The 22,202-nt window shown below is 30.7% G+C and overlaps 1 protein-coding gene across 2 annotated transcripts in view; it reads right to left on the bottom strand.

Moving 5' to 3' along the window:
* The window catches only part of qua (villin like protein quail), a 200,861-nt gene that overhangs the window by 2,527 nt on the left and 176,132 nt on the right, over positions 1-22,202 (bottom strand). For both annotated transcript variants that reach the window (XM_075357331.1, XM_075357329.1), the window contains exons 11-14: positions 11,255-11,389; positions 7,360-7,515; positions 4,625-4,731; positions 877-1,059 (exon numbers count right to left, since the gene is read on the bottom strand). In XM_075357331.1, coding sequence (XP_075213446.1) covers positions 877-1,059; positions 4,625-4,731; positions 7,360-7,515; positions 11,255-11,389 — 581 coding nt within the window. The remainder of the gene's footprint in view (positions 1-876; positions 1,060-4,624; positions 4,732-7,359; positions 7,516-11,254; positions 11,390-22,202) is intronic.

Raw genomic sequence — 22,202 nt, 5'->3', positions numbered from 1 at the left:
AAAGGAAAATTAATGATTTAAAATGTGGGAATGCAGGAAATTGGTGAATAGAGTGTAAAATAATGTGATGACATTTGAATGAGAATAGAAACTTTTAATTAATTAATTGGAATATACATGTCGAGAGACAGTACTAGGAGGATTAGTAGAGGGCAAAGAAAAGAGGCTGGATAAGATTATATACTAACTAAAGGAAATGAAATCTACCAAGAACTCATTTTAAGATGGAAAGAAAAGAGAATGGAAATGGACATAGTGCAAGGGATCTGCCCCAGGGCAGATAATCTTATGATGATGCTGCTACAAAATAAGTCACTAACCTTTAGCAGTAGGCAATGAACTTAGACATAACAAGCTTTTTTATAGTTACTATCTTTCAGTAAATTTTAAACTCTGTATCTGATATTAAAAGCAAATATTTTCAATACAGTTAGTTATAAAATGTCAGCATGTAACTTTAAAAAAATTGATAATGTTTAGAAGTCAAAGTTAGACTTCTAAACATTATCAAATTTTTTAGTTATTTTATTATTCAATCATTACAAGTGTAAAAAGGTGAGGTAAGCATAGGAAATTTTGCTGTTTAGAAAAAATTAATGAAAACTATAAGATCTGCAAACCCAAAATCAAGAGGAATACTTCATGGCAGATGTACTATACTGCTAGCAAAAAACAGAGCATACAACATAGACGAAGTCTGTTTGTCATCAATTGAGAGAGAGAACTAAGAACATCATATTTGTATAGTATCTCTGCCTCATTGCACATGAAAAATACACAAATTACTTAGTAATACTGATGTGCTTTATGAATTATGCAGTTTCAATCATGAAAGAAAAATGATTATGAAAAACCCATTAAATGTTTTATACAAACCTCTTTATGTAATGGATCAACTCCTGAAGGAAGTTTGTCAGGATCTCGTTGTAACAGGATGTCTATTGGATGCTTCTCACAGTCATCAAAGTCTTGTGTACCATTTGTCATCCTTAATTCCACTTGTAAGACTGGTTTTAAGTTTTCTAACTCATGGCGGATTTCTTGAAATGATTTATACGACTGAAGAAAAATTTAAGTAAAATATATTGTAATTGTAACATTATATAATTTTTTGAAAATATTTACCACAAAGATCATTAATTATCACTATTATCTTATTTTAATGGTGTCAATTCTTTTAAACAGTAAACCCCCAAACGATTTAACAATAAGAATTAACAGCATTATTTTTTTAATAGTTAAATTTAGAAATATATTTAAAAAATGTGATATATTTATTATAAAGAATAATATTGTGCAAATAGCTACTGTGGCCATTTTTACACATAGTCACCATTGTGTGAAAAATAATTGATCTTTTTCTAGTTACCATCTTTCAACAATGAACCAGTAATCTTTGCAATTCATTCATTTCTAGATATAATTTTATAAATAAAAAAAAAAATTACTGTATATCTATTCCAAGATTGATTTCCATGAAAAATATATCATGGTTTACACAAAAGACAGGAATAATGGACAATTATTGATGATAGTAATAATAATGAAAACAAAAACTTTATACTCATTAAAAAAATAAAATAAGCTTAATTTTGAAATTTATAGTTTTTGTAAAAATAGATTGACAGAATACTCAACATTTCCTACCTTCTCACATCCAATGTGCTAAATTCCAACGTTCCAAATGGCTACACAGTGGCTACAAAGCCCCATTTCATATAAAGAAATAAACAAAATCATTTGTCATTAGTTTATTAAATATTTTTACCCGTAAAACTTTAAATTACATCTGTATGTATTCCAACACTGTCCATAAAAAGTCCATCATATTCTTTTTCATGTAGAAAAATCAACATTTTAAAACGTTTTTTCAATTTGTTTCCAGGTCATCAACATTCCTTAAGTTACCAATTGGGAAGTTTTTTTATTATGCCCAAAAGGGAGTTGTCACAGGTTATTAAGTGTGGACTTCAAAACAGCTACTGGGGAGTCCCTACCAATCCACTGTTCTTCAAAATGTTCACTAAACAAGTTCCTTATCAACTTAACATAATGAGATGGAGCTCTATCTTGCTGTAAAATGGCAGTTAATCCCATATCAGTAAATTGGACCTGAGTAATATAATAATTTTTAAGTATGTTAAGGACTATGAAACGCTGTTAACACTTCCTTTAAAGAAGTTTGGTCCTAACACGATTAGCAGACATTTGGTCCACACAGTAAGGCCCACTTACACTGAGGTCCACAAAAGTCCAATGTCCACTGTTTTGTTTGTATGCTTTATTTAATGTCCATTAGTATTTTTGTCCATCAGTTTTGGTCCACTTTCTTTTAGTCCACACAGATTTTGGTCTGTTCTCAGTCCACTGTGAGTTATAATATCAAGGGAGACATTTTTACAATTATTGGGAATTAAAACATTGCTTGCCCATGTTACTAGGTGATATCATTTTGGAAAATTTTTATAAAATTAAGGCAGAGTTGATTTCAGCTATATATATTGGAATAATTCTTCGATTTCATTTTTATTTAATTTCTCGCTTCAATTACTATATTCTTTTGATTGCTGTTATATAATGAAATTACAGCCAATGAAATTAATTTGTGGTGTGTGGGTATTATTAATAAATGTGTGGAATTGTTATGAATCTTTGATGAATTTATTTTTTCTGATTATTAGTTGTAATATTTTAACGAAAAATTTTGATAGCTTGTATATCTGGAATACATACACAATAAATAATTTAAAAAATTATATTTCTCTTTTTTTTATTATTTATCTCAGTAAACTGACTAGATAAATATGCGATGGACTTTATTTAAAGGGGTCTTCTACTGCACAATATGGTAAATGGACATTACTTTTTTTTTAACCTCCAGGAATACAGTTAGGCATAATTTAAGAGGATGAGCTGGATGACATGTAGTGCGTGAGAATGCCATGCCTGACCAGGATTCGAGCCCGGGACCCTGGATGAAAAACCTAGTTGCTACCATATGTGTCACAGAGGCCGGCAAATGAACATTACCTGGAGTGGACATAAGTATGATGAATGAAACTAAAATATGGATTAAATAATTAAGGTAAATGTCAATTATTTCTGGGATACATACACAAATAAATAAAATTGTATTTCTCTTTCTTTTAATTATCTCAGTAAATGGACTAGACAAATATGCGATGGACTTTATTTAAAGGTCTTCTAGTGGACAATACAGTAAATGGACATTACTTGGAGTGTACATGATTGTGATGAACGAAACTGGAATATGGAGTAAATAATTAATGGACATTGGACTTCAGGTGAACCTTCCCATAAGTGATCCTTACAGTGTGGACTGAATATCCTGGAAGCTCCTAACAGATGTGTTTCAGATATCACTGCTACATTTCTTTACACCAAAAATACACTTTCCAAGATCTATTTATTACTAAGAAATGCCAAACTCATAAGAAAAAACTGGTTCCCATGACTGAAAGTTGGGGAAACACATTTTACAGCTTTGAAACAAGTTTCTTTAATCCATATCCCAGTCGAAAAGTTCTTTCACAACATGAGCAGGCTATTTTTTTTTCATTATTTTCTAAAGTGTTGAATTGGAAATATTTACCTCTGATAACCTTTTCCTGGTTGACTTAACAGGTAATTATAAACAGGATTCCTTAACAATATATTCAAATATAGAGTATTCAAATCAAGTATTCAAGAGTATCATTTCAAATCAACGATTGACCTGGTGTAGAAGACATTTTTCTCCATTTCCAGAGTGGGAAGAAATGAATGGAACTTCCTTACCAAACCCTGAGAATGAATCTATCTCTAATGTTGCAAAGTTTTCATTTGTGTTTGTGTTACAATCAATTACCTAATGACATTTAATGGTACTCTATATTATTACCATTGCAAGGGGGGAGGGCTTTCTGGCCACTCTTTTGATAAAACTTAATTTATTACACTAATTTACTTATTACACTTAATTTATTTGACAATCTCACACCATTTTTTTAAAAACCTATACAACTCAAAATTAAGAGCTTTCTTTACCCATAAACAACCTGAACTGTGATAAAAATTATTATTTTATGCCTGTAAGAAAAAAATGTGTCCATTTGTGAGTTTTTTAAATGTAATGTGATACAGGGGTTTTTAAATGTAACTATTTATGCAAAACTTGATGAGATTAAGTTTATTATTTAATGCAGAGCAATTTTTTACTTTATATAGAACTAATGTAGGAAAACAATTATAAAATTATCATATGCATCATAATTATATTTTGACAGACTATGGTTCCTTTACTAATCACCAAGTGACTAAATATTGTCACTCCTTTAGAAAGGATCTAAACTAATAAACGTAAATGGGTCTTTTTAAAGAAAGCTTTTAGGAACTTGCATCCTATTACAATAATTAAAACTAGTTTAATTTCATCAATGTTTGAGAAACTGAAGGCCGTTGTTAATATTTATCGCATAAAAAATATTTTTCTGCATTTTCATATTTAAATGTCAAGTCTTTACTTTTCTCTAGGATTTTAATAATGACAATCAATTATACCTGTTGTCAAAATATTAACAATTAATATAAATAGTCATTGCCCTTATCACAATATAAAACTTACCTTCCAAAGTTGTGGATTCCAAGCACCAAAAAACCCAGTAAAATTTGGGGGTTCATAGCCTTCTCTTATTTGGTATATAGGAGTATGTACATCTCTTCCAACAGGATCTGAAAATTTGAAGTTGACTTAACACATATACTTAACATGATTATGTATTAAAGTATAATTTTGTAAAATTTACAAATTAATCATTCAATTATTCTCATTAATACATATTTTATAACTTATAAAATACTCATTTTTTAGTGTAAATGTATTACCGCAGTGAATAGAAGGACATGATACTTAGTGGAGTACAACATAGCTAGTGAAAAGACTATTGATAGGTTATCTCTTATAATTTTCGTAATTAACAGTTATATAAACAAATATAGTATACACATACTGAAATATGACCTGCTATATTTCCAATTATTTTACTAAGAACTTATTTAAAATACTAGAAATATGTTCATTTATATTTATAGAAAAATATGCAGTTTCTGAGCTGTATAATTTGAGAGAAAATTTTGTAGTTCTTTTTGTTAAAATAATAACTTTTATCTTTACTGTCATCAGAAGTTAAATAATCACAAAATTAAAAAAATGCAATTTTTTTTATGAAACTAAAATCAGATAAAGAAAAAACAATAGTTTAAATTTCTTTTACAAATTCTGAGATTATTTGTTTGTGGGAGACATTAAATCTGTTTCACTGGTAGTTGCATAAAATGAATCCTAGTATTAAAAATCATCTTCAAATTAGGTGAATAATTCTATAAAGAGATATAACATAGAACAGGTTTTAGTTTTTTTTCTATTTTAACATCTGTGATGCTTATACCACATCCTATTAGTATAATTTTTTTATTACAGAGAAATAAGAACTTCTAGTGAAAAGATTCAAACTAAAAATTACTATTTTGATTAAAATGTACACTAATAAAAGAAAATGGCTAATTTGGTTAGTAATTTAGAAATTTTCTTGAATATTAATATGTCACTCTTCATCTTAATGATGCACTATAGTAATCATTTTTTTTTTACTTCCTTGTTTTTAAATAAAGGAAGTAATTGTGAAAATGTCGGTTTTCAGATTTCAACGGAAATATCAATTTTGACCATCCCTGAATCCATTTTGACTAGTTTCAATGTGATGTCTGTATGTACACATGTACATATCTCACACGTAACTCAAAAACAATTAGCTGTAGGATGTTGAAATTTTGGATTTAGTACTGTTGTAAACATCTAGTTGTGCACCTCCCCTTTTGATTACAATCAACTGAGCCGAAAGTGTCTAAAAATGCCCAAAATAAAAAAAAAAAATTGGATTTTGGACTTTTTCTTAACTGCAGTTGTAAACCCTCATTGAAAGATTTTCGACATATCATAAGTGGTACTTATTTTCATTGGTTCCAGAGTTAGAGCCAAATATAAGTTTAATTAATGAAATACTTGGATCTTACAAGGGAAGGGGCACATCGATTCGAATCAGACTTAATTTCCTTTTTTTTTTAATTTTTTTTGATTACATATAATTATATACATATATATTAAAAAAATTTTAAATAATTACTCAATAACAATAAAAAAATGTACTTTTAAAAATGTGTATATGTAATTTAATAGGCATTATTACTTAAGTGTGTATGTAACAAATTTGGTGAAACATCTGATTTCAATTTTTTTTTCTTGTTTAGCTTCTGGGAATCATAGTCAGGTATTACTTCAGAGGGTGATATTGTATGAGTGTAAGTGATGTGTAGTCTTGTACAGTCTCAGGTCGACCATTTCTGAGATGTGTGGTTAATTGAAATCGAAAGAACACTGGTACCCACGACCTAATATTCAAATCTGTTTAAAAGTAACTGCCTTTACTAGGATTTAAATGTTGGAACTCTTGACTTTGAAATCATATTTAATATTAATTGAAAATTATAATTTGGAATCACATTCTTAGATTTTCTTCATTTTCTAAGAAGAAAATTCTTCATATTCATCTTCTTGTGTCTTTTTGAGATTATATTTTTATTTCTTCATGTTATCTTTCTTTTTCCTGTATGACTGTTACTTTTTCATTTTTGATTATTCACCAAATAATTCAATAATAAAAACTGAATATTTTATACTGCAGGGTCGAAATTAACATTTGTAACCAGTACAGAGGAGTTCACTAAACGAAGTAGTTTAATTATTATTAACTTTTATTTATACAACACATCAGAAATCTGAAACTTCAGTAATCAGCAACTCATGAAGGTATGAATAATACTGATCTAGTAATACAAGTAATAAAAGGACTTTTACTCTAACCTAATATTTCATGTAAGGTTACTAAATTAATAATTGTATAAATATTTGATATTAATAAAAACTAATATTTCAGCAATTGTGTAACTGTCCACTTTACAATCATATCTCACTTTCAAATGAAATAAGTTTAAATGAAGTGCAGCAAAAAATGGGTATTTGCAATTTAATAGCTGTACAAGGAAGTCATATGGTGTGTACATCAGATTTTTTTTAATACTGTCATTCATATTTACAGTAAATTGTACACTTTATCTTAATGATAAACTGTAATGTATACGTAAAACTAAACATAAAAATACTGATAAGATTTAACTCTACATTAATACTTGAATGTCATTCTATTTATAATAGATTACAATTTTTTAGTCAATACAGTAAGCAAATACATAAATGAATGTGTATAATTTTCTTAATTTTTTTGATAAAGTAAAAAAGGTCACCTGTTCTGAGGTAATCATAAGCAAGTTGTAAAGCTTGTGATCGTTCTTCTTTATTTGACTGAGAACCAATCCATAGAAAAACTGCAGTTTTGCTGTCAAGAAGCATTACATCTTCTACAACTAAATCAGTCTGAGTAAAGTTAATAATTTCTTCCACTGGTAAAACAAACAACAGATTGCATTTTTAAAATTTAAATGGAATGTACAATCTAGTGACATACAATAGACATCAAGTGTCTAATTGTACTATCTCTATGTAGCCTTATTAATTATAAATATTTTATATACAGAATTATTTACAATAATAAATCCGGTAGAAAATAAAATAACACTTAAAAATTAATAGAGGTTAAAATGACTATCTTTCAAATTTTTGAACCTGTTTTCCTAAAAAAAAAGTTTGATCATGTTAACAATAACAATAGTAGGTAGGCTATTCAACAAATAACAAAAAGGAACCTGCTTCAGCATTTACTTGGAAGGATCAAGGAAAACCATGGAAAAATTTTTATCAAAGCAATACAACAAAATTAATAAGTAAAAAGTAGTAGTTGTCAGTCAACATTGCATATTACTGGTGGGGGGGGGGGGGGAAACAGAATAAAGGTGATGCTGTGAAAATAATAAATTTATTTAGTCATTTGACTGGTTTCATGCAGCTCTCCAAGATTCCCTATCTAGTGCTAGTCGTTTCATTTTGGTATACCCCCTACATCCTACATCCCTAACAATTTGTTTTACATATTCCAAACGTTGCTTGCCTGCATAATTTTTTCCTTCTACCTGTCCCCCTTATTAAAGCGACTATTCCAGAATGCCTTAATATGTGGCCTATAAGTCTGTCTCTTCTTTTAACTATATTTTTCCAAATGCTTCTTTCTTCATCTATTTCCCGCAATACCTCTTCATTTGTCACTTTATCCACCCATCTGATTTTTAACATTCTCCTATAGCACCACATTTCAAAAGCTTCTAATCTTTTCTTCTCAGATACTCCGATCGTCCAAGTTTCACTTCCATATAAAGTGACGCTCCATACTTTCACAAATATTTTCCTGACATTTAAATTAATTTTTGATGTAAACAAATTATATTTCTGACTGAAGACTCGTTTCGCTTGTGCTATTTGGCATTTTATATCCCTCCTGTTTCGTCCATCTGTAGTAATTCTACTTCCCAAATAACAAATTCTTCTACCTCCATAATCTTTTCTCCTCCTAATTTCACATTCAGTGGTCCATCTTTGTTATTTCTACTACATTTCATTACTTTCATTTTGTTCTTGTTTATTTTCATGAGGTAGTTCTTGCGTAGACTTCATCCATGCCATTCATTGTTTCTTCTAAATCCTTTTTACTCTCAGCTAGAATTACTATATCATCAGCAAATCGTAGCATCTTTATCTTTTCACCTTGTACTGTTACTCCGAATCTAAATTGTTCTTTAACATCATTAACTGCTAGTTCTATGTAAAGATTAAAAAGGAACAGGGATAGGGAACATCCTTGTTGGATACAATTATTACTGTTGCTGTTTGGTTCCTGTAAATGTTAGCAATCGTTCTATCTCTGTATTTGAACTCTAAAAAAATGCTGAACATTTTATTAATCTGAGGCCTAAAATTGCTTCCCTTGTCCCAATACTTTTTCTGAAACCAAATTGGTCTTCTCCTAACACTTCTTCCACTCTCCACTCAATTCTTCTGTACAGAATTTTAGTTAAGATTTTTGATGCATTGCTAGTTAAGCTAATTGTTCTGTATTCTTCACATTTATCTGCTCCTGCTTTCTTTGGTATCATGAAGTCTCTTTTTGATGTCTGATGGAACTTTCCCTTTTTCATAAATGTTACACACCAGTTTGTATAATATATCAATAGCTTCCTCACCTCCACTGCGCAGTAATTCTACAGGTATTCCGTCTATTCCAGGAGCCTTTCTGCCACTCAAATCTTTTAATGCTCTCTTAAATTCAGATCTCAGTATTGTTTCTGCCTTTTCATTCTCTTCTTCCTCTATAACACCATTTTCTTATTCATTTCCTCCATATAACTCTTCCAATATATTCCACCCACCTATTAACTTTGCCTTTCATATTATAAATTGGTGTACCATCTTTGTTTAACACATCAGATTTTAATTTATGTACCCCAAAATTTTCCTTAACTTTCCTGTATGCTCCATCTATTTTACCATCCATTTCACTTTCGCTAGTTTGTACTTCCTGTTTATACTATTTCTTAATTGTCGATAGTTCCTTTTACTTTCTTCATCACTAGCATTCTTATATTTAAGAAGAATAATAACACTTTAAAATTAATAAATGTTAAATGACTGCTTTCGTATTACTGAACATTTACTTAAAAAAAAAATAAAAAATAAAAATAAACTAATACCTTATACCTTCTTCAGTTTAATAATTTAAAATAATTCCTTATTTTAATAATTTTATTGTTGTCATATTTTATGATGTTAATAAATAAAATAAAATAAGTTTTGAAATACTTAAATGAAAAATATCTAATGAGCATTATTTAAAAACTCAGCAGAACAATATTATTTTTAAAAATTAAACAATTTTTTATTTACTGGTGTAAAGTACATACTTTCACATATATTGTATAGTCATATAGTATAATACATAGCCAAAAAAGAAGCTATAAAAGTGTTAGCAATTAGAGGAGGGGTTAGCCAATTTGTTGGCAATTAGAGGTTATCCTCTAACATTTGCTCTAACATTTGTTTTCTCTAACATTTGCTGTCAAGGTAGATCTCTCATTGAATAAATTCATTTTTTCTTTGGTTGATCTTGAAATCTGCTTCCCTCCAAATCCGTTCCAAACAAGCATCTTGCTGTTATAGGATTTTTTAAGAAATCTTTTAGAGATGTAGGATGTAGATCCTATTCAGATAATTGACAGATACAAATCAAAATTTGTACCAGACAAATCACTTTAAGAATTTTATTTCTGTGTAATATGATTACACTAAAGCCTTTTATAGCAAAATAAAGCAGAATGCTAGATACAAAAATGTAACTACATTTTTAATAAGCATATTCAATAAGCAGCCAAAAATAATGAATCAATTGCACTTAAGCTAGGGCACTGTAATAAAATTCAAGGTTCTGTGGCATGCATTGAATTAAAAACAATGAATCAGAAAGTTTACCTGGGGAAACTTCAATACACAGGATAATTGCAAATAATTAAATTAGAATTAGTCTTTTTTTTTTTTATCGCAATTAACAAATTCAATAAGAATTTTGGCAGTATTTTAGTTATGATATTAAGTCCATGCCTTTGTTATAAAGTGATTTTATTATTGATGCATAAATTAAAATGGTACACTTTGGAAAAAATGCTAAATAATTCCTTGGAGGTAATAGATATTAAAATTACAATATGCATAAATAAATAATTAGATCATAATGCTCACAGCATAATTTTTACATTATAAATTACTAAACAGAATATTACGCTTGTAAGAGGTATGTTTATAATTTATTAATAAATAATATATGGTTCTATTCAGAACTTGAAAGTTCCTTTCAAATTCATTCAGTAATTTCTCGACTTTACTGCATATAACTTAAGTTATCACATATTTATGAATAAGAAATAAAGAAATTATTATAAAATACATTAGTGTATTAGTAATGTTAATGGACATATCAATTTTTCTTAAAATTCTTCTTCTCATGACATTTTTGTCAAGATTATGAAAATACCATAAAGTACAATACCTTCTGCTAAAATTTATGAAAGATCTATAATTATATGGCTATAATTTATACAATTATAAAATAAGTTCAAACAACTTTTGTTTATTACTTTAAAAACTTAAATTAAAAAAATGCTATTATTAAATTACTGATGCAATTATAATATCACTAACCTTTAAATGCTCCTGTAGCATTAGAACAATGGAACAATCTAGCTGGTATAATATTTTCAGGTTCTGCCAATCTTTTATCAAATGCATACGGTTCCTTCCCACCAACTGCTTCCCAGAAATCATATTTTTCTTGCCCTAAAAATCAATAGTAACATCTATAACCCTTGCGTACATTTGTCTGCAAAAGTTATAATATGGAGAATATAATCAAAAAACACAAATCAGGCCACAGGAGTAAAACTCAGCTTTATTAATAAAAAACGTTATTATTGTGATATTAATTTTTTTTAATGGGACCTCATTTAATGAGAAAAAATTCATAGTGTAGAAAAATTTGGTACTATGTAGTGACAGTATGTTCAACAGCAATACACATTTTCAATATGCATTATTTAAGAACAGTTGAAGTAAGGTATTGGCTTCTAGTTATTTGCATAAACTGATCACCTGATGTATCAGACTTGCTCTTTTTAAAAATCAAAGATGTTTAAAAGGAAGACTGTTTGCAGTCTTCCTTCAAAGAGCTCAGGTTCCCAGTGTTGCTATTCCCATTTGCAAATTGGAGAATATCTCAATTAGGAGAGTCCCTAGTCGATAACTTCTGAGAGGATCAGACTATAATTGTATTGAAGCTGCACCCACATTTAAAAACACAACCATTAAATATGAAAAAAAATTATATCCTAACGAACTCATTTACCAAAGATTTGTCAACATTTAACAAACCAATTTCGACAGCTAAAGAAAACAGTAATGATTCAATCCCTTTCTCTAATTTGGAATATCAGAAATAGGTAAGGTTGATGAGACTATTCTTTACTGAATTGTAGTATTTCCATGAATAACCAATCTGGCATTGTGGCCGACAGTGTACTTATTTCAAATTGTTAGTTTTTTGTACCTGTTTTGGAAATAGTTCTGATTGCTAATTCTCAAGCCTTTGGGTCAATATTTGAGAAAGGAAACTGTTAGCAGGCAAAATTTTTGTATTTTCAGTACGCTAGGGTGTTTGTTCTCTTTGCTTTCATCTTTATACCCTGATTACCAATAAACAAATAAGATGTCAAAAAAACAGTTATGTGAATGCACAACCTTCAGATCTGCCTGATGGTAGAATAACAGTTACATTAATAAAATTTACAAATCTTGCCAAAATATTCTAGAGTTATATAGAAGAAAGGCAGATCCTTAAAAATTGTTTAAATTTGTTAAGGGCAATTGAAGGGTTCTGAACTCCTATCCACCAAAACTTTGAATTCTGAAATTATCCTTTTAGAGCTGAACAATAATAAATATTATCGAGTATTAAACTGAATAACATAGATGGATGTTTGATAGTTAATTGAAATGTATAAATCTCTGCAGTCCAATTAATGCAACATTTTTGCTGTGATCCTGAAGTTCTACAGTAAAGAAATTTTGTACACAATCTAAGTTGCAATTAATAGGGAGTAGAAAATGATAAAATACGAGGGTTATTTTTTTCAAGGTCTGATTGGTCACGAAATTAAAACCACAGTGAAAATAAAAAAAATTTTATTTGTAACAAGTACTTGCATAGTTATGCTACTTCTCTACATGGTCACCACTCCAATTTAGAAATTTTTCGTAGCGTGGTACCAACTTTCCAATACCCTCGTCATAGAATGGAGCCGACTGTGTTTTCAGCCATGTTTCTACGCTGGTCTGCAGCTCGATGTCTGCGCTAAAATGTTGTCCTCCTAGCCAGCATTTCATGTGAGCAAAGAGGTGAAAATCAGATGGAGCCAAGTCCTGGTTGTTTGGTGGGTGAACAAACACTTCCCAACAAAAACGCTGCAGGAGCTTCTTTGTTACTGCTGCAGTGTGCGGACGAGCATTGTCATGGAGAAAAACAATGCCTGATGACAAAATTCCTCTCCGCTTATTCTGAATTGCCTTTGTAGTATTGCCTTTGAGTCTTGCAGTATGAGGCTGCAGTGATGGTCATCCCATGTTCCATGAACTCCACCAAGAGAACTTCATTCCGGTCCCAGAACACAGTAGCCATACACTTTTTGTTGGAGAAGGTTCGCTTGAACTTCTTTGGTTTACTGGGAGAATGAGAATGCATCCACTGTTTGGATTGTTCTTTTGTTTCTTTTCAGAATGGACCCATGTCTTGTCCCCTGTGACAATTTTGTTCAAAAACTCTTCTCCTTCATTGTGATAGCGCTGCAGAAACGTTAGGAAGTCGTCCATTCTCATTGTTTTGTGATGGTCGGACAGCATCTTTGGAACCCATCTACCACACAGTTTGTGGTACTGAAGTCTCTCACTCACAATGGTGTAGAGAGCTGACCTTGAAATTTCAGGAAACGAATCGCTCAATACAGAAATTGTGAACTGACGATTTTTTCGAATTGCCTCATCCACTCGCTCAACCAGATCATCAATTGACACTCGCTTCCTTCCCTGACCGCCTGCATCATGAACCTCTGTACGTCCTGCTTTAAAGTTCCTGCACCATTGTCGCACTTTGCTGTCACTCAATAAAGTTTCACCATACACATTACTTATTCATCGATGAATTTCAGCTGCATTATATCCCTCAGCCTGAAGAAATTGAATTACCACACGCACTTCACACTTGGCAGGAGATGTTATTGTTGTAGACATGTTTACGTGCTAGCGTACTAAACGAAGTGATGAGATGTGATTGAAGGCCATACTAGAGATGCTGTGCAACACATATGCGTAAAGGTTCATCTGATTTTTGCGCGGGTTTCTAATTCACGACTGATCGGACCTTGAAAAAAAAAACTCTCGTAGAAAGTCAAATGCCTAATAATGTTTGCTATGCTGCTATCTCTGATTAAGTTCTTATGATTTTGTATTTGTAAATTTTGAATCCAAATTATGTCTTTTCCCATGAATTAAAAATAGAACTAGGTAATAAAAAGCCAATATATTCATGGTACGGTGCTCATGATATTAAGCCATAAAATTCGTAAAAGAATTTTGTGAAATGAATTTACCTTGCTTATTGTTTTAAGATTAATTTGCAGTTGAAATTAATAGTGATTAATTCCTTCTATCTCTACCCATTTTTTTAGTTGACCTTTGCCACTACTTCTCATAGTGAAGCTATGGTAACATATTGTGGCACATTGTGTCAGCATGAAATCAAATTTCTGCATTTTCCCTTATTATATTTTCCATTTCTAATTTAAATTGCTGTATTTTGATATATTTTTCAACCTGTTGAATCAATGTAGTATTAACTACCATATTTAATATTCTTTATTTGAGGAAATTATAATAACCATTTTTCTCCTTTTTTTCCAGTCAAATCCTTTACTTAAAAGAATTATGGCTTAATAAATTTACTAGATTGGATTAATATCAATATATAAAGAAATATTAGCCAAACAAATGTCAGATATTTCAAACAGAAATTGTAAAACTGCCTTCAATCTAAATGTAGACGTGCATTAAAAAGAATAGTGAAGAATAACAATTTTCAATATCAAAATTTTCAATAACAAAAGTCAATATCATGACTTTTTAAATACCTGGAAGAATGCTTCCAGGAGATCTTTTTTGGGCTACAATCATCATCTTTTATTCTGTGGAATTTTGGATGATGTTGCTGGTGTTAATGACGTTTACTTAAAAAATGTATCTCAAGTAGTAGACCTGGAGAAGACATTTGATAATGCAGAAAAGAATAAAATGTTTACATATTAAGGAAAAATAGAGAGATATAGCTAAGAAAACTTATTTACAATAAGTGAGTTTCACAGAAAATGTTCTGATTGAGAAAGAAGTGAGGTAAATCTGTAGTCTGCCCCTATGGCATTTCAACTATACTTAGAAGAAACAATTTAGGAACTGAAGAACAACTTTGAGAGTGATATTACAATACAAGAGAGAAAATATTAAGAAAGAATCATTGATGACAGTTCTTTTGGTTGAAACAAAAATTAGGGCTGTAAGGGTATCTAATGTTTTAAGATATGTTGGGAATGGTACAAAACAGAAAAGAATAGAAACTGGCTTTAAACTGATGACTCCTAAGAAAAATGTAGCATTAGATCATATTTAGCATAATTAACTATATTTAAAACAGAAAGTCCATAAATTTAAGGAAATTTTATTCTGTTGTTAATAAGCAGTTTTTGATGTAAATAACAGTAAGAAAATAGCAAATACCAATTTTTATTATTTTTTTGTTTGGTTAAAATAAAATTGTAAGATGAAAAATTAATTTTTAACAACAAATATAGCTTTCAGATATCAAAATCATGTTATGTTTTAATTTAAATTCATAATAATAAAAATATACTTACATTCATTATAAACATATTAATAGATTAATTAATAAGTAATACAATGGGAAAAAATTTTACTTAAGTAGTGAATTATAAAATCATGGTTAGTGAAACCTTCAACTTTCCAAGGAAAATATGTATCAATTCCACAAAGCTCATCTAACAAACTTATAATAGATTAAAAAAAAAACCATTGCAAGGCAAATGAATGGATGCAACTCATGTAAGCAGGAGTATGACAAGATCGTTTACTATGATGAACTAAATAAATGAATTAGGACTTGGGTAAACCCTTTTGACAAAATACCAGTTTCAAGGACTGTGGGCTTGGAAGAATGAAGAGGTAAGTGAGAGAATGTGCTGCTTTGGATTTGTATGACATGAATATAAACCAACATGAAAATATAAACTTCTTTTACTGGTACTACAGCTCATTGTGAGCTTTGGTTTTTTCCACAATAGTCTTTCAGGTTCCTCTGTCATATCTGCATCAGATGTTTTTAGAGTTATCTACAAATCTTCTTCTTCCAAGGCTATTGCCTTGTTCCATGATGACACTACAGTAAACCCCCACCAGGGTTTTTCTGTTGGGGATTCAGTTCCTTAGCCAAAAAGTTACAGTTGTAAGGTGCTGGATACTCACTTTTACCCATGACCATTTAGGGTAAGTTTTTGCTGATTAGATAACAGATTAATCTGCCAATTAAAGCATTTTATTGTATTTGATGGTTGATAGCTATTCAGTTTATAATAACAAACATATGTTTGTTTAAGTTCTTTTTCTCTTTTATATTTTCTAAGTACATAAAATATTTCAAACCAATGTTTCCTCCTGTGGAAAATTTGACTTGTCTTACTAATAAATACTTATTGCTATCTTTAGAACAAAGATCTCAAGAGACTTTAACAATTTGATACTTACAAACACACTAAATTTAATAAATACCACATATTACAAATGCAACATACATATTATTTTATTACATACTTAGGAATTTCGTAACATCTTTAAGATAGGGGTGCTTTTAACAACAGTTCTTCCATAAAATCCACTGGGAAAGATGTTTGTAATCAAGTCAAAATATCTTCTTTGGAAGATTAATTTCCATAATTTGAAAAGGAGTGATATATAATTTTAATTATAAGTGTATATAGACTTTTTTTACATTAGATATAATAAATAATTTACTTCATACTGAAATGATTCAAAGTCTTCTTGATTTACTTAAAAATTAAGAAATAGATTCATAGATTTAATAAGCCTCTTATGAAAACATATTCTATCTCTTTCTGCTCTGGTCCGATTTTAGGAGTGAGGTCAATGGCTACTCCCTCCCACACCGTAGCTCCATACAGAGTTCTCCACACATCCATTCTCATCCTAACAGCAAATATCTCGACTAATCGGGGCTTGATGCAAAATGCCTATCTTTGTGAAGTAAGCACCCAGGCAGGCCCTTAGCCGCCCAAGTTACTATTATATCTATATATCTAAAAGAGAAACAGACCCCTCAGCCATCCTCCACAGGGCTAAGAATCTTAGGAAGCCAGCAACTATGTTCTAGTCCCTTTCTATTTTCCAATTAACTTGCAGATCAAACCAGAATTGATCCTTGCAAGCTCTCTAGCTACTTTGGCAGGTTCAGCTTCATAAGACTCTACAGAGATATAAGACTCTACTATCTGGACACAAGCTGAATTAATCAAATCAAATCTGGCCAACCTATCTTGAAAAGCATCACTTTCAGAAAGAAACTCTGTAATATGCTGATTAGTGGAAATCTACCTAACTTACCTGCACACTTTTCACGTCAGTGAAAATACCATGCATGGGAAAATACCACGGCCATTAGATGGTTCAGTCAACCTGACTGCCATAAATGGAAACCTTAGTCGTCTATTTCTTTTATGCGCCCAGAGGTAAACAGGCCGATCTTCTTGGCATCATAACGTAATTAGTGCTCAGTTGCAAGGAGATCAATGGGCTTAATACTAGAAATAATAAGGACGTAACAGCTTATCTGCCTTTGAAATCTACCCTTGAGCAACATCACTGTTGATTTCTTTGGGTTAAAACAACATCTGATGTTGCAAACTCCACAAAGGAGTATCTTGCAAGTCTGGGTTCCCTGATTTCGATCTCATTTCTCAAATATCATTTAACCAGCAAAGGCCCATCATCCACATACACGATGATGCAGCATCCACTGCCTCAACCACATCAAATTGAATTCAGCAACCCAGAGCAGGGGTCTTAAAATACTACCCTACAGACAACCTTTAGATAGTGTATTTTTCCTACTTTTGAGATGTCATCTTGAAGAATGACGTCTTGATTGCCGAAATAACTATACAACACATTCAGCTCATTCTGTGTACAGTCATTCTGCAACTGAACTAGGGCAGAGGGCCAAAACAAAATTATTAAAAACTCCTGATATGTCCAAAAAGAAACCTAAGACATACTCAAACTCACTAGAAGAAACAATGTTCATAACCTTAAGAGTAGCATCTTCCATGCTCCTGCCTGGGCGAAAACCATACTGATCATCCATCAACAACTTTCTAGAATTCAATCTATCAATTCTGAAATGACTGAAGACAAACAACTTTAATTTTCTTTTTTTAAATATATTTCAAATAGCATTGACTATTATAATCATTTGCTAGTATTAAATAAATTAGTGAAGGTAATCTACAGTTAGCCAGTTTATTACATGTGGGTTTAGCGTTTGGCATATATGTTTGTACTTTTCAATTTCCAGATTCTTATTCTCTTAGATGTTCCAGTTATAGAAGAAAAACATCATGATGTAAGGGGATGGAAGTGGCAAAGGGATTGTAGGTGTAAAAAGGAATTCTTATAATTTTCACTAGATCACAATAAAAACAAAAAAATAATACATTAACAACCCTAGTAAATAATCAGTTGATTTTAATTTATACTTTAAATGTTGTTGAAAATGAGCTTCAACATGCTTTATAAAGATTTACTCATTAAAGATTCTTACAAGGGACAATCAAAAAGAAAGTTACATCCCCTTTATGAAAAAAATACATATTTATAAGTTTTTTTTTTAATTGAACTAAAAATTTTATATTTTTATCTATTTTTCAACATAATCACCAAGTTTTTCTAAACACTTTTTATACCTTGTGACAAGTTTTGCAATTCCACTCTCATAAAAATTTAATTCAATTTCCTTCAACCTTTATGGACTGCTTCCTTCAGTTCATTACCATTATTGAATGAGAAGACCGAACATAGTCGCAGGGTGCTAGGTCAGGGATGTAAGGCAGATAAGACCACACTTCTCACTTGAATTTCTGCAGTAATTTCGTCACACGAGCTGAATGAGGAGTACTGTTATCATGAAGAAAAATGCCCCATCGCTCAATCTTAACGGTCTTTGATATTAAATGGCTTTATGCAATTTTTTTGAAGTCACACACTAAGATTTGGCATTGACTGTTGTTCGTTGGGGCATAAATTCACTGTAAACAACTCCTTCAGAATCGAAAAGCATAACCTTTTGAACGTGTGGGAATGTTTTCACTTTTGGCTGCAGTGAATTTTTGTGTCTCCATTTATGTGATGCTTGTTTAGTCTCAGGAGTGTAATGAAGTACCCAACTCTCATCCTCTGTGATGATCTGTTTCAAAAACTGTGGACCAATTCTGGAATAATGTTGAAGAAAAGAAAGAGCAGATGCAAAATCCTGATGATATTTGTGGTTGTGGTCAACAGCTGTGGCACCCATCATGCAAACATCTTAAACCAAGTGATCGTGAATAATCACTAACACTACTGTAAGTTCATTTGCAATCTCTCTAGTTTTAATGCGCTGGTTACTCAAGATCATTTCATTCACATGTTCCACGTTACCTATCTTGTTTGCAGTTGAAAGACGCTCAGCATGCAGTTTGGCACTCACATTTGTTGTTCTGTTTCTGAACATTTGGCGCAATTTTGTGATCATGGGGTGTGACATTGCATTCTCACCATAAAACTCAACAATTTGGCAGAGAATTTCACAACAATTGTAATTTTTTGCCCACAAAAATCAGACTACTGAACATACTTCTTTGCTGGACGAAACCTCTAGAGGACACGCCATATTGACGACGACACTATACACGTACTGAATGTTATATAGAATTTCTGCTGGGGGTGTGTGAAGACAATACAACCAGTGCTGCCACCATAAGACATTAATGTATCCCTTTCAGTTCAACAACATGGCAAGGGTGTAACTTATTTTTTGATCCACCTCTTGTATTTTGTAAAAGTCAAGCACATTTAAAAAGTCAACAGGACTTTTTATTCTTTGTTAATGAGTGTATGTAGAATAAAATTTAAAATGTTTTTAAAGTAGCAAGGTAAAAAAAGTTATGTCTTTACAAGACATTAGATTAGAAGAAAAATCTCTAGGCATAATAGCCTGCCACATAAAACAATAATGATACAAATAAATTTTTTGGGACTGTAGTATATACTCATCTTCTATGAAGATGTTTACAGGACGGTAGTTTTAAGAGAACAAAAGTAATATACAAACATTTATTTTCTCTGATAGAATACTTCAGGTCTTCTAGCTTTCAATAAGATAAATATTGGGCCCAGTTATTAATATGCCAAATCTAAAAGTAGGGAGATTTCTGTACCTGTAAACATTTTTTGCTTGAAGTACAATTGAAGAGCTACATCCAAACCATCCTAAGTCATTTTTTGTCAAAAATAGGTGAGTGTTTATTTTATAGTCGTCATATGGGAATATACTGCTCTGTTTTATTTTTTTTCAAACGACACAATCTCTCATATAATACTTTTATAAAATATTTAATTTTTTCCAAACTGGCCTAAGTTATACAAGTTTTCTAAAAAACCCTAAGTCAACAAATCAGCTGACTGAGAGGCTGCAATATTAACTATAATGCACCAACAACCAATAACTGCAATAAGATTGTATAAGTACACAAGTTTATACTATTAGTTTTACCGAATTATTTGGTTTAACAGAATGGATGAATTTCCATATAACATTCAAGAGTGTAATTGTGGCAAGAGATGTATAAAAAATGTTAAAGAATGGTCAAAAAATAAGAAAAATTATGCATGAAACAGAGTTGTATCATGCAGGAAAACCAAATGTTTCTTGTAATTATTCTGGAAAAACAAACCTATATGTCGCTAATAAACTGCCTGATGAAGATATAAACAGTAAGTACCAATTTTTAGTAGTAAGTTAGGTTATTTCTTATTGCTTAAGATAAATACAAAAAAATTACATAACCTCACTTCATTTTGTTGTAAATATCGGCCAACCAAAATTTTAAAGTGTAGATGGAAGATTCTGTTACTTGTGAAGCTAGATTTTCAATATATGTATTCGTTGCCATTGTTCTGGGAGCTAATACATTTGCATTTTCCGCTTTCAGATTTCTTTTCGCTGCTGTATAAAAGAAAAAGTAAAATAGATCAAGATAATTTTCTTATTAAATATATGGCTCCATGTGAAACAAAATCAAAACGTCCTAGGAAAGATACACCATGGGATAGGATATTTGTTAATTATTTTATTCGAAAAATTGATAGTAGTAATGTTAAAGTCTGTGGCAAAACATTTGAGTCAATAGTTCAGATGGTAACACTTCCTTCTTTATGGAAACCCAAGGAGTGAATTATCTGGTGCAGCACGAATTAATACTAAGCATAGGCAATAATATCACAGCTTCCATTGTCAGTCATTTACTTTCCCTTAAATGTAGAGAAAGCCATTATTGATGGAAAAAGAGTATTCAGAGTTACTTGCAATCACATTTAAGTGTTAAAAAACTTTGGCGATTGTGGAAAAGCTTTAGAAATTAAGAAAACAAACTCACTGCATCATATAATAAATATTTTAAGATTTTCAGCACTAAATTTAATCTGGGTTTTGGGAACTCATGATCTGATTTGTGTTCATTTTGCGAATTAACAAAAAACACAAATAATAAAAGAAAATGTTGCTGCTAAAAAACAAATTTTTATAACAAAGTACAAATTTACATATATTACGCTCAAAAATATTTTATAGTATTTTAAGACATGTTGATACTAATGTAATAAAAGTTGAATATGCAGCACAATTAGCCTCTGCCAAAACTAAACATCTGTCACGTTTTTTATACATGCCAAATATGGTTTATATTCATGAACAATAATGGTTCATGAAGAAATGAACCAGTTTTCAGATTCATGTCCTTCCCAAAACAAGAATTAATTGTTTTGGGTTTATTGTTATGGTATGTTAATTTATGTAATCTTTCTCAAAGAATAGAACATGTCTTCCCTATTCGACGTTGTAGCTTTATGCCTCCAAGGTAGATTATTCGGGTGCTTTGAAAAGATTATAAGAAATAAGGAAACAAATTCTGCTTCCTAATGAATATCACCCACTTGTTCCATGATCATGCTATTTTGAAAGTACTCGGTCAAGACTGGCAAGTGTATGACTACAAACAAATATGAAAAACTGTAATTAAACAAAAACTTCCATTCAAATTTCTTGATCAGAGATTACTTACTTTAGCAACGGTTCTCAAAATACACAAACTAAACAAGTTTACTTTAGCAGTCCAGTTACACATGAAGAATTGAATAAAAAATTGCAGCT

Source organism: Lycorma delicatula, chromosome 2, assembly GCF_047948215.1.
Source record: "Lycorma delicatula isolate Av1 chromosome 2, ASM4794821v1, whole genome shotgun sequence".
Taxonomy (NCBI): domain Eukaryota; kingdom Metazoa; phylum Arthropoda; class Insecta; order Hemiptera; family Fulgoridae; genus Lycorma; species Lycorma delicatula.
This window is presented reverse-complemented; position numbering and strand designations above follow the sequence as displayed.